Source organism: Taudactylus pleione, unplaced genomic scaffold (assembly GCF_031769625.1).
Source record: "Taudactylus pleione unplaced genomic scaffold, aTauple2 ptg000019l, whole genome shotgun sequence".
Classification (NCBI taxonomy): Eukaryota; Metazoa; Chordata; class Amphibia; order Anura; family Myobatrachidae; genus Taudactylus; species Taudactylus pleione.
Genome location: NW_028284421.1, coordinates 39,156,328 through 39,169,173, shown reverse-complemented (window position 1 = coordinate 39,169,173; position 12,846 = coordinate 39,156,328). Strand labels below are relative to the sequence as shown.

Sequence of the window (12,846 nt, the reverse complement as noted above, 5' to 3'; positions counted from 1 at the left end):
TGATTTTGACTTGTGTCAGTAAGATATGAACATGGCAAGATTTAAATGTGTGAAAAACAATACATTTTACAATGAAATAAGTAGTTTGGTTGGAAAAGTACCAAACAATGTTGTTCTATAAGTGACTTATTTTTTCCGCCTTTCTTTTCTAGGAACTTTTTATTGCTAATTCTCAGAAGTATGCACAAGAGACTGTACTGTCACTACGTGTGCGAGAGTGGGAGGATAAGATGGGACCACAGCTGCAAGAGCAGGTAGATGTTATGAGTTAAAATAATACAGCTACTGGATGTTTATTACTTTGTACCTGAACTCATGATCATTTTAAATTATACAAATGATGTTTATGTTGTGAATATCAATGAGGGTTGTGGTTGGTATGCATAGCAACAATTTACAGCTCATTCCAAAATGTTTTGAATTGTGTTCACTCCTCTTCATTGTATTTATGGAATACTTCCCATAAGGACCTTGTGGCTCTTGTCTTTCCTGCAGGAAGAGCGAGGAGCTTTTGACATTCATGATTATGGTGATCGTTTGGTTTCACAATTCAACCAGGTGGGAGAATGGCGCTCCTTTGCAAGCCTTATGGCACACAGGCAGCCATATGAGGTGTGCAGGTATATGTTGGCATCTCTACAACTGGTGAGTGTCTATCAGTAAATTCCCCCCATTTGAAATATTAGCCACTTACCTGGCACATTCTTATGGGATTTGACCGAAGCCAAATGGGTTTTACATCTACACGGTTGTATCACAAACGACTGTGCAATCTGCTGCATCCACTGACATCACTGCTGGAATTGCGCCCAAGGATGCAGAGCGAAATATATATTTACATATAAAGTGACAAATGGGGAGGGGTGCACTAATACAGTGAGAGCCCATTGACAGTGGTTAAAAAAAGACAGACATGATTTTTGATATTAGGAGTACATGTCTTTGTCTTAATACATGATAACATACAGTGCATTAGGAATACTGCATTATGGTGCTCTATAGTTTGCCATGTAAATGTTGAGGTACTGAAGGCACTAGTGAAACCGGCTACATCCTGTGATGCATTTGCTTCAGTTGTATTCATTATTAAGTAACGCCTATTTAAAAAAATATATTTATATTGAAAATACATGTTTGCGGAATCCCTGAACTAATATAATGTAATACATTTCCTTTACACCAGGCCAATGACTATACAGTAGAGGTATCGCAGAAACCAGGACTACAAGAAGGACTGGACACAATGTCCCTACGTCTCCTCAGTCAGCAGAAGGCACATGAAAGGTTCAAGACCTATACTGCTCCATCTATTACAGATAAGTGACCACAAGTCTGATCCCTGCACATCATCTTCCAGTGGAGACCCTCTCACAATTTTCTAACCTCAAGACTCAAAGAAAACTGAGTAGACATTGCAAAGTGAGGCCAGTTTCATTTTGCATAACAATGATGCCAGAAAAAAATCACTATAGCACTGCTGAACTGTGCATCGGCATACATAGTCTAGCTGTATGTATTGAGAACTGGCTATTGGCAAAGTGTTTTAATAGACAACTTGAACATGGCATTGCTAGTGGAACATTAAAGCTAACTCTGTGGCACAAAATGTTTTTATTTTATTAATATTCTGTACATGTTTTTAAAACAATACTTTGTACATACTGTTTTTGTATAATATATATATTTTAATATGTATGTATAAAATTAAGCTGTAGATCACATTATTTTTTGTGAATACTTTCAAAAACTTGTGGCTTGAGCATTTTAAGGACAAAATATAGGAAATTTGTGGGTTGCATGTTTATTCAAACACCACTGAGTGGTCTAAAGAATCCTGTATCAAACTGGTGTACATACTGAAGATTGGAGATGTTTTTAAAATCTTTATAGTAAATGTGTGTTTTTTTTGTTAAGATGGACTTTTTTTTTATTAAACACATGAAGAGAATTCATGTGGATATCAAAAGTACATGCGCTTGCATTGTAAACTATGACAGACAATGAATAACCAAATTTGAAACAATAGTAATAATGCTAGAATTCAAAAAGCAGTGTATGTTCAATTGGAAATAATAATAAGAATCTGACCGTATATCCACAACAGCCATAAACTGTTAAAACGTGTGTATCAGCCTAAGAAACAAAGGCAAAGGGAGGGGTGGGGTGATGACGACAGGGGAGTAGCAAATTGGTAAGAACCACAAAGTATACATGCAAAATAATACTAATACTTTGCAATTACACTAAAATTGCTGTATAATTCAAATTTTAGTATGGTTTCATACCAGCCTGTGTGTTGGAAGCTATTCTTAATCTGTAGTTTGACTGAGGGAGATAAAATGTCCATAAAGCTCTCCCATGTTTTAAAAAATAAATAAATAAATTGAACTCCTCTTTGTGGAGCCAGTCCATGCGAAGAAGATAAAAAAACTTTTTTTAAACATGGAATCTTTCTCCTTATATTTTGGATGGTCTATATATAGATTCTTAGTGTTCTCAATTTCTTTAATTATAGCCTTTGTTTCCTTATTTATATACCCTATTAGTAACTTCATAAGGGAATAAGCGTAATCCTCAAGAAATTTAATCCCAGTTTTCTTTGAAGGTGGGGTTATCAACAATCGAAAGTGCTTTGAAAACTCTACCTCCTAAGAAAATAACCAAAGGTCTCAATGTACTTTCTCAATGTTTCCATAGCCCACCAATAGCAAGTTTCAGCTCTCACAATTTATAAAACAAATCATGATAAAAATATTTTCCAACTTTTAACTGTGGTTAATGAAAATCATCTCGGCCATTTAATTCTTTTCACGCAATTTTAGACGTGGAATTATGTAGAAGCCGTAATTAAAATGATCAATAATCCTAATCAAATAAATAATACAATACAATAATAATATTTGAATAAACCAATGGTTAATTGTGCTACAAAAATAAATAATATATACATCCCAGCTATATAGTTTGGTACCAGACCACAGCCATGAGAAAACACAGAAAATATCAGATACTAAAAACAACCTCCAGTGCTGGATACTTAAGCTGCATACACACACTACGATTTAGTAAATGTACAATTTTAGTAAATGATTTTAGTAAATGATTGTCGTAAATTTTTTCAAGGGAAAACTGAACGAAAATCGTTCATTTACTAAATGTAATGAACGATTTTTTTTAACGATTTTAGTAAACTACAAATGATTTTTGCATATTCCCTTACTGAAAATCGTTGAGTTGGTCTGTCTGACGGAACTACAAACGTCAACGTGCATGAACGATAGTCGTTCATAGTTTTCACTCAGAAAGTGAATGATTTTTTGAACTACAAACGATATCATTATTGATAATCATTAAAAAAATTGTGTATGCACCTTTAGTATTAATTATATCATAAATACAGTATCAATTGCCAACATGGTTGCAATAAATTGGATTTTTTTTAAAAGAAAATCAAAAACTTATTTGATTTAAATAGGTTTTTGTTTAAAAAAAAATGTTTAACATTTAAAACGTTTACTTCAATAGGATTTTTTATTAAAATCTTTTTTTTTTTTTTAAATCCCCAAAATTTTTTTTAATTAAATCCATTTTTGATTTATTTTATTTTTTTTTTTAAATCCAATTTTATGCAACCCTGAACTTTGCCAATGCTGAAGCACTAAGGGTTGTGTCTAACCACCTTCAGCAAACTGTCAGTTTGCACATAGAAAAAAAAATAATAAAACAAAAGTAGTGCTACCCAGAGACGGCTCCATTTGGGAATAAAACACTAGTAATAATAATAAACAATGTTCTTTTGACACATTTGACTAACACTCATTAAGGATTTGAATACACATATAGGACTATCTGTACTTAACATCAACAGTCTCAAAAAAAAAAAAAAAAAAAGTAAAACAATAAATATAAAAAAGGACGGGGGGGTGAGGATAGTTATTATAAGTAGAGCTCAGTTGCCATTATATGAATAGGTCCGATTTATTAGATTTCCACAGATTGTGTCGAGCAGAAGTTTCCAGATGGACAATATTTAAATCCTCAGTTATGGCATAAATAACGGTGACTTAGTATAATGTATATTCTCCTGAGATGGCTGGCTATATAACATGCGTCAAAATGCCAACAGGGCTCAAACAACGGGCAGCCAAAGTTGTTTTTCCAGGAGTAATGTGGTAAATAAAGCAGGAGTGGCTGCTGGTGTCAGTATCGTTCATGCTAACATTCAGCCACAGTTTATTCACCCTGCATTCATCTGTCCACAGTATATCAGAAGGTGTAACAAGCTTTAAGTTTGCGGTATGCTGTGCAATGTGTCAGAAGAATCAGACTGTAGATTTCACAGTGCAGCCAGCAGATACGCAGTCTGTGGCTTATAGGAGCATGCAGTGAGCAGCTGCAGTGTTTATACGGTCAAATGGATACAAGACCTTGGCTCACTAGGACAGCCTCCTGGAGTAGGATCCAGCCACCGCAGACAGTAACAACCTTCTGGTGTGGGCAGCTAGTTTGGCCTTCTCTTAAACAGTTGTTCAATAGGATTTAGATCAGGGCTCATGGAAGGCCACTTCAGAATAGTCATATGTTTTGTTCTTAGGCATTCTTTGGTGATTTTAGCTGCGAGTTTGGGTCATTATCCTAATGGAGGACCTATGACCTGATGTTGGGTACACACTGGATGACATGTTCGGCAAACTATATCGCCGAATGAACTATATCGAAATTCCCAGTGTGCTGGATGAACGATACCGTTCATCCACACACCAAAGATGATATGAACGACAAACGATCGTTCTCCAATATGGAAAATTAACGATATCGACCAGGTTGGCCTGCATGCATGGACGATATAGTTATCATCCAGCGGGAGCGCGCATTGTTGGTTGTTCAAAAATATATAATTCCGTGTTTATGCAATGAACGATATTGCTATCGGTCAAAGATAGAGAGCTCTGTGTCAAGGCGCATACACACAAGACTATGACACTAGGCAGTTTTGGTTCAGGATTCCTTGAGCTTTCATTATGCCCTGCACATTCAAGGCACCCTGTTCCAGATGCAGCAAAGCATCCCCAAAACATATCTAAACCTCCATGTTTCATAGTAGGTATGGTGAGCTTTTCTTTCAAAGCTATTTTCATCTGTGGACATAGAGCTAAGGGGACTTGCCAAAAAGCTCCAGTTTTGACTCATTTGTCCAAAGGACATTTTCCCAGAACATTGTGGCTTGTAATTGTACATTTCAGAAAAATCCAGTCTGGCTTTTTTAGGTTGTGTTTTCAAAAGTGAAGTTCATTTGAGTCTTCGTCCATGGAGCCCACTGTCGCTCACAAAGCAATTGGATGGTGCAATCACACTGACATACCTTGACCTTGGAGTTCAGCTTATACCTCTTAGAAAAAGAGCTAAGGGAAACTTTCAATTATGCTCAATAGCCTTATTTAATCTGGGGTAGATTTTCCTCTGGCGGATGTGTCCAGAGAGTCCCATGGTCTTTAAAATTTCTTAATATTTGCAACTGTAGTCACAGGAACATCAAACTTCTTGGATATGGTCTTATAGCCTTTAATATACTTATCTATAACTTTCTTTCTGATCTCTGCAGACAACTCTCTCCTTTGCGTTCTTTTGTCAATGCTCAGTGAGGTTCATACGATTATACCAAACAGAAAAATGACTAATTTTTATCACTTTAAATTGACCGAATGACTATTAGATGATTGAAGGCGTGTGATGCTAATTTAAGAAAGCAATTGGGTTGTAATATTACTATGATCCAATTATTATCTTTTCTAAGGGGTACCAACATCTGTCCAGGCCATCTTAGAATATCTTTGGAAAAAAAAGCATTAATTTCCCTTTTCACAATTTCTTGGACTGGACCTGGCTTAGAATAGCTTCTTCAGCTTTACAAACACAGTTATTCTATGACATAGGAAAGGACTGCAGGTATACATGAAAAAATGGCTTTTAATTTAAGCACTTTTCAGGAGGAATTTAACTTTTTCTCATTTCAACAAAGCATTCTGTACAACGACGGTAGTCTGCACAGTTGACTGGTCTCATAACAGAGGATTAGGCACCACACTCACTTGCTGCATATAAGATCTCCAGTTATTTCAGAAACCTAGTTCATTCAAATGTAATGTTAATTTTTTTTTTTGCAAAATTTGGCATACAAAATAAACTAACATACATATATTTTGATTTCTCACAATGTATATCAAAATAAAAAGCTATTGTGACACCTCCCTATCCTTTTAAAATAATCAATACTTTATTGATGCACCTTTGGCAGCAATTACAGCCTCAAGTCTCTTTGAATATGATGCCACAAGCTTGGCAAACCTATCTTTGGGCAGTTTTGCCCATTCCTCTTTGCAGCACCTCTCCAGCTCTAGCAGGTTCGATGGAAAGCTTCGGCGCACAGCCATTTTCAGATCTCTCCAGAGATCTTCAATTGGATTCAAGTCTGGGCTCTGGCTGGGCCACTTAAGGACAGAGTTGTCCTGAAGCCACTCCTTTGATATCTTGGCTGTGTGTTTAGGGTCGTTGTCCTGCTGAAAGATCAACTGTCGCCCCAGTCTGAGGACAAGAGCGCTCTGGAGCAGGATGTCATCCAGGATGTCTCTGTACTTTGCTGCATTCATCTTTCCCTCTATCCTGACTAGTCTGACAGTTCCTGATGCTGAAAAACATCCACACAGCATGATGCTGCCCCCACCGTGCTTCACTGTATGGATGGTATTGGCCTGGTGATGAGCGGTGCCTGGTTTCCTCCAAACATGACACCTGGCCTTCACGCCAAAGAGTTCAATCTTTGTCTCCTCCGACCAGAGAATTTTGTTTTTCATGGTCTTAGTCCTTCAGGTGCATTTTGGCAAACTCCAGATGAGCTGCCATGTGCTTTTTTTTTTTTTTTTTTTAAACTAAGGCGAGGAGTCTGTCTGGTCACTCTCTACCATACAGGCCTGATTTGGTCGATTGCTGCAGAGATGGTTGTCCTTCTGGAAGGTTCTATCCACAGAGGAATGCTGTAGCTCTGACAGAGTGAACATCGGGTTCTTGGTCACATCCCTGCCTAGGGCCTTGCTCCCCTGATCGCTCAGTTTAGACAGCTGACCAACTCTAGGAAGAGTCCTGGTGATTCCGAACTTCTTCCATTTACGCATGATGTAGGCCACTGTGCTCATTGGGACCTTCAAAGCAACAGATATTTTTCTGTATCCTTCCCCAGATTTGTGCTTTGAGAAAATCCTGTCTCGGAGGTCTACAGACAATTCCTTGGACTTCATACTTGGTTTGTTCTCTGACATGCACTGTCAAGTGTGGGACCTTATATAGACAGGTGTATGCCTTTCAAAATCATGTCCAATCAACTGAATTTACCACAGGTGGACTCCAGTTAAGTTGTAGGAACATCTCAAGGATGATCAGTAGAAACAGGATGGACCTGAGCTCAATTTTGAGCTTCATGGCAAAGGCTGTGAATAAATATGCACACGTGATTTCTTAGTTTAGTTTTTTATTGAATTTTGAAAATCTTTTTACACGGTGTCATTATGGGGTATTGTGTGTACAATTTTGAGGACAAAAATGAATTTATTCCATTTTGGAATAAGCCTATAACATAAAATGGGGGGGGGAAAAAATGAAGCGCTGTGAATACTTTCTGGATGCACTGTGTGTGTGTGTGTGTGTGTGTATATATATATGTATATGTGTATATATGTATGTGTATATGTGTATATATATATGTGTATATATATACAATTATATACACACACACACACACATTTTTATAGTGATGTCTTGGGGGGAATTGCTACAGTATTTAGGTGCTTAATGAGGGTCTACACACAGCTTTCAGGTGAAATAAATAAGGTGACTTTACTGCCAGCATAAGAAATCAGGAAACCGAAAATAACAAACAAACCTAGCTCCTGTTTGGGGTGACTAACTCACTTCTTCAACCCTCTATAACAGAGCAGCTAGTCTGCCAACACAGTCTCTGAGATTGTGGTCCTTCCTGCTACACACAGGACTGGACCTGGCCTCCTGGCTTGGAATAGCTTCTTCAGCTTTACAAACAGTCTTTGGGCCTTCCCTGTACATCCAGGCATACAGAGGCCCTGGCTTCCTCAGCCTGCAGCTTCACTGTCACAGTCTGAGAATTTTGTGGTCCCCCCTTGCCTCCTGCAAGATTCGGACACCGGCCTCCCAATGGCTCGCTCAGCTTCACTGGGCTCTCTGACTGGTCTGCCTCATCAGCCCACACCTGAGCTCTCTCCCCAAGGCAGCCTTTACACAACTTCCCAAACTCCTTTTCTTCTCAGGATCTCTCCTGCCCCAAACAGAATCTGCTGCTCACCAGTGCCAATAAATATATATATATTTGTGTGTGTATATATTCTTCCACGGATCTTGCACTCACACCAACTTTTTAAATCACCGGGGGGTTGCCTCTAAGATCACTCGGATCCAATTAATGAATAAATCGATACTGTCACACTTCAGTGGACAAGGGCACTCTCCAGAGTCCTATTCATAAGTCTGCTTTATTTAAGCATCATAATGTCACAATCACTTTAAGTGTGAAACAATATGTCTTCAGAAAATGCAGCAATAGTGGCCACTGTTTTGGCCCTTTAAGGACCTTCCTCAGGACAATAATATTCAGTAATGTAGTAATGATAGATACGTAATAATGCCAACAACATTATCTGTCCAATTAGAAAATATGCCAACAGGATCCTGCTGCTTTAATTCTGAACGATGCATCTAACAACACAAAGGGTCCGCACATATAGCTGTGCTCACCTCTAGGTCATGATGCAGCCGATGTGCAGCCCAGGGGTGTTACCTAACATCCACAACGACAACTTCACTCGTCTTATGTGTGTGTATGTATGTATATACATACATACAAAGAAGGCGGCACTCACGGGTCATGCAATGCAATAGACAGGAATCCCTTCCAAATCGACGTTTCGGTTTATTCAACCTTTTTGAAAAAGGTTGAATAAACCGAAACATCGATTTGGAAGTGATTCTTGTTTATTGCATTGCATGACCAGTGAGTTCCGCTATCTTACATACAATTGGGCTTGGAATGTGGACCCGGGAGGGCACCTGGGCAAGTACCGCTTTACCGTTGGAGTGCTGGCCTGTCTTCTTGAGAGAGATAGATAGGTTTTACCCATATCATACATGGTACCAGCAGCATATTAATGCCATACATGTATCCAAAACAGAAAAACTTTTGCTATCGGTGCTAACAGTAATATACTGCAAATTTATGTGTGTGCAGCAAATAAAACAAAGGGGATTTTGTCATGATTTGATCAGAGCATTTAAGCCTGCAGCCCAGCATCAAGGGACTCCATTTTTCTGCAGGTCCCTAACACTAGCATATATGCCCAACACATCATTACATTGTATCTAGGAGGAAAGTACATTTAACTGCAGAGGGACACATCCATACAGGGGCTGGCTGTTAGCCACACCCAACTAGGCCTTTTATAACCTTAATTGAAAGCTGCCATGATGGCACAAGGTAAAATTTTGAAACAGAAAAGAAATATGCCCGCGGTTGGTTTTACTCATATCATACATGGTACCAGCAGCATGGCAATATTAATGCCATAAATGTATACAAAACAGAAAAACTTTTTCTATCGGCGCTAACAATTATATGTGTGTGTGGGTGTATATATAGACACACACCCATTCAAAAGTTTGGGGTCACCCAGACAATTTCGTGTTTTACATGAAAACTGACTTTTATTTATCAAGTGAGTTGCAAAATGAATAGAACATATAGTCAAGACATTGGCAAGGTTATAAATAATGATTTTTATTTGAAATAATAATTTTGTCCTTCAAACTTTGCTTTCGTCAAAGAATGCTCCTTTTGCAGCAATTACAGCAATGCAGACCTTTGGCATTCTAGCTGTTCATTTGTTGAGGTGATCTGAAGAAATTTCACCCCATGCTTCCTGAAGCACCTCCCACAAGTTGGATTGGCTTGATGGGTACTTCTTGCGTACCATACGGTCAAGCTGCTCCCACAACAGCTCAATGGGGTTGAGATCTGGCGACTGCGCTGGCCACTCCATTACAGACAGAATACCAGCTGCCTGCTTCTCCCCTAAATAGTTATTTCATAATTTGGAGGTGTGTTTTGGGTTATTGTCCTGTTGGAGGAGGAAATTGAGTCCAATCAAGCGCTGTCCACTGGGTATGGCATGGCGTTGCAAAATGAAGTGATAGCCTTCCTTATTTAAAATCCCTTTTACCAATCTCCCACTTTACCAGCACCAAAGCAGCTGCAGACCATCACATTACCTCCACCATGCTTGACAGATGGTGTCAAGCACTCTTCCAGCATCTTTTCACTTGTTCTGCATCTCACAAGTGTTCTTCTGTGTGATTCAAACTTCGATTCATCTGTCCATAACACCTTTTTTTTTTTTTTTTTTTTCCCAATCTTCCTCTGTCCAATGTCTGTGTTCTTTTACCCATTTTAATCTTTTCCTTTTATTGGCCAGTCTCAGATGTGGCTTTTTTCTTTGCTACTCTGCCTAGAAGGCTAGCATCCCGGAGTCGCCTCTTCACTGTAGTCGTTGACACTGACGTTTTGCGGGTACCATTTAATGAAGCTGCCAGTTGAGTACTTGTGAGGCATCTATATCTCAAACTAGAGACTCTAATGTACTTGTCTTCTTGCACAGTTGTGCATCGGGGCCTCCCACTTCTCATTCTACTCTGGTTAGAGCCTATTTGTGCTGTTTTCTGAAGGGAGTAGTACACACAGTTGTAGGAAATGTTCAGTTTCTTAGAAATGAAGGCTATTCCATGTGAGAAATTGCCAGAACAAGAACAGACTGCCGAGTTTCACATGAAAGTTCTCTTTTTATGGCCATTTGGAGAGTATAATCGAACCCACAAATGTGATGCTCCAGATACTCAACTAGCTCAAAGGAAGGCCAGTTTTATAGCTTCTCTAATGAGCAAACCCGTTTTCAGCTGTGCTAACATAATTGCACAAGGGTTTTCTAATCATCCATTAGCCCTCTAACGTGCTTAGCAAACACAATGTACCATTAGAACACTGGAGTGATGGTTGCTGGAAATGGGCCTCTATACAACTATGTAGATATTCCTTTAAACCAGATGTTTGCAGCTAGTATAGTCATTGACCACATTAACAATGTATAGAGTGCATTTCTGATTAATATAATGTTATCTTCATTGAATAAAACAGAAATTTCCTTATTTTTGAAAGAAAAGCACTAAGTCGCCGCAAACTTTTGAATGGTAGTGTATATGTGTGTGTTTTACATGTTATTCACTATGTATAACAATAGAATGACAGCTCCTGTTTTGTAATGTCCTGTTGGGTTACAGTCTGAACTTTAACACAAATTATAACACTTTTTTTTATTTCCCCCCCTTGCAGAGAGTATTTATATTTTTATGCACCCCTATATTGAAGTTCAGCATTAAAGACGAAACCCTCCACCAGATCTGTTTCCGCAATAGGACAGACCACTCATTCTCAATGAAAAGTATGGTATGTGTGCGTGTGTGTGTTTCAAGCCATGAGATATAGGCTATAACTTTTAACTACAGCTCTGGACTCAGCTATGGTGCTGCTGTCTGGGGATGATTCTGTTTGTCTCCATGCTCCACCACCAGCTGCAGCAGCTCTCCCAGAAGCAGAGGCAACTACTGGGAGGTGTGGGGGGTGGAGACGCACAGCCAAGGAGTAGTGCTGACAAGAGGAGGAAGGGTTTCCCCCCCGTCTTAAGTGCCCAAGGCCCCCGGAGGCTTAATGCAGCCTTGTGACTGGCTGATCATATATTTGCATTAATAAGTAGGTGTAGTGGTGTAATTAATAAGGTGGATACTGAGTGTGTGTATGGCAGAATATTGCACAGAGTTTAGTTATTGAATAAAGGGCCTGATTCAGAGATGTACGCTAATGCCACCACAGTTGCAAATTTGTACACGGCGGCTGTGCTAAATATGCAAATTTCGCATATGACTGGATTTGATGCAGCATCTTTCACATATCAGGCAATATCACTTCCCTTACATATTATATGGTCGTGCAGAAAGGTTTGCCGGAACTGAGAAAGGAGTCATTTTACTGCGTGCAAGATTGCAGTCGCCAAGACATGCCCTGAAAAAAGTCGTGACACACCTGCATTTGCGTAGCTAACCACAGACTGTCCCTGTCTGTCAATCACTTTTTGAATTAATCCTCACAACAATGAAAATTAATCTTGATGCATGCGCAGTGTGACTTAACAGATTACTGAATTGCATCCATCTATTAATCAGGCCCAAAGTAATAGATGTACTTTAATAATTAAAATGGAAACTGTCTGGAGGTAGTGGATCTGCACTGTTGTTTAAGAATGAATGCAGAGTAATGTGGTCATTTTAAGGAGCTTATTTGTTTTCTATTTGGAGAATTGGAATAAAATAACCTCTTTTTATTTATGAGGAAGTCCTGTGACAGTAGAGATAGCTGGGTAAGAGGTATATTCGATGAAAGTTCCAAGGGATGGAGAATGCATCCACTAGAAGAGCCCTGCGTCCTGGAGCAGCACCGGGCCATCTTTTGGTTCAGACAGGATACCATGTCTATAAAGGGGCGGCCATACAGTACATTCTCCTGCTTGGACATTCTGATGGCTGACTTAGTCTGCTTCCCAGTGGTCGACCCCCAAAATGTGGACTGAACGGGACGGAACCATTCTACCTACCCAGAGATCCTTTGCACCTTGCTCATGGCCTAGAACCTCCTTATGCTGCCCTGATTGATGTAGACGACCACTG

At 39.1% G+C, this 12,846-nt stretch overlaps 1 protein-coding gene across 2 annotated transcripts in view; it reads left to right on the top strand.

Moving 5' to 3' along the window:
- Window positions 1–2,125, top strand: part of NCAPH2 (non-SMC condensin II complex subunit H2) — a 153,802-nt gene extending 151,677 nt beyond the window's left edge. For both annotated transcript variants that reach the window (XM_088444426.1, XM_088444419.1), the window contains exons 19-21: window positions 153–254; window positions 496–645; window positions 1,184–2,125. In XM_088444426.1, the coding sequence (XP_088300552.1) occupies window positions 153–254; window positions 496–645; window positions 1,184–1,324 (393 nt within the window). In that variant the 3' untranslated portion in view covers window positions 1,325–2,125. The remainder of the gene's footprint in view (window positions 1–152; window positions 255–495; window positions 646–1,183) is intronic.
- The last annotated feature ends 10,721 nt before the right edge of the window (window positions 2,126–12,846 follow it).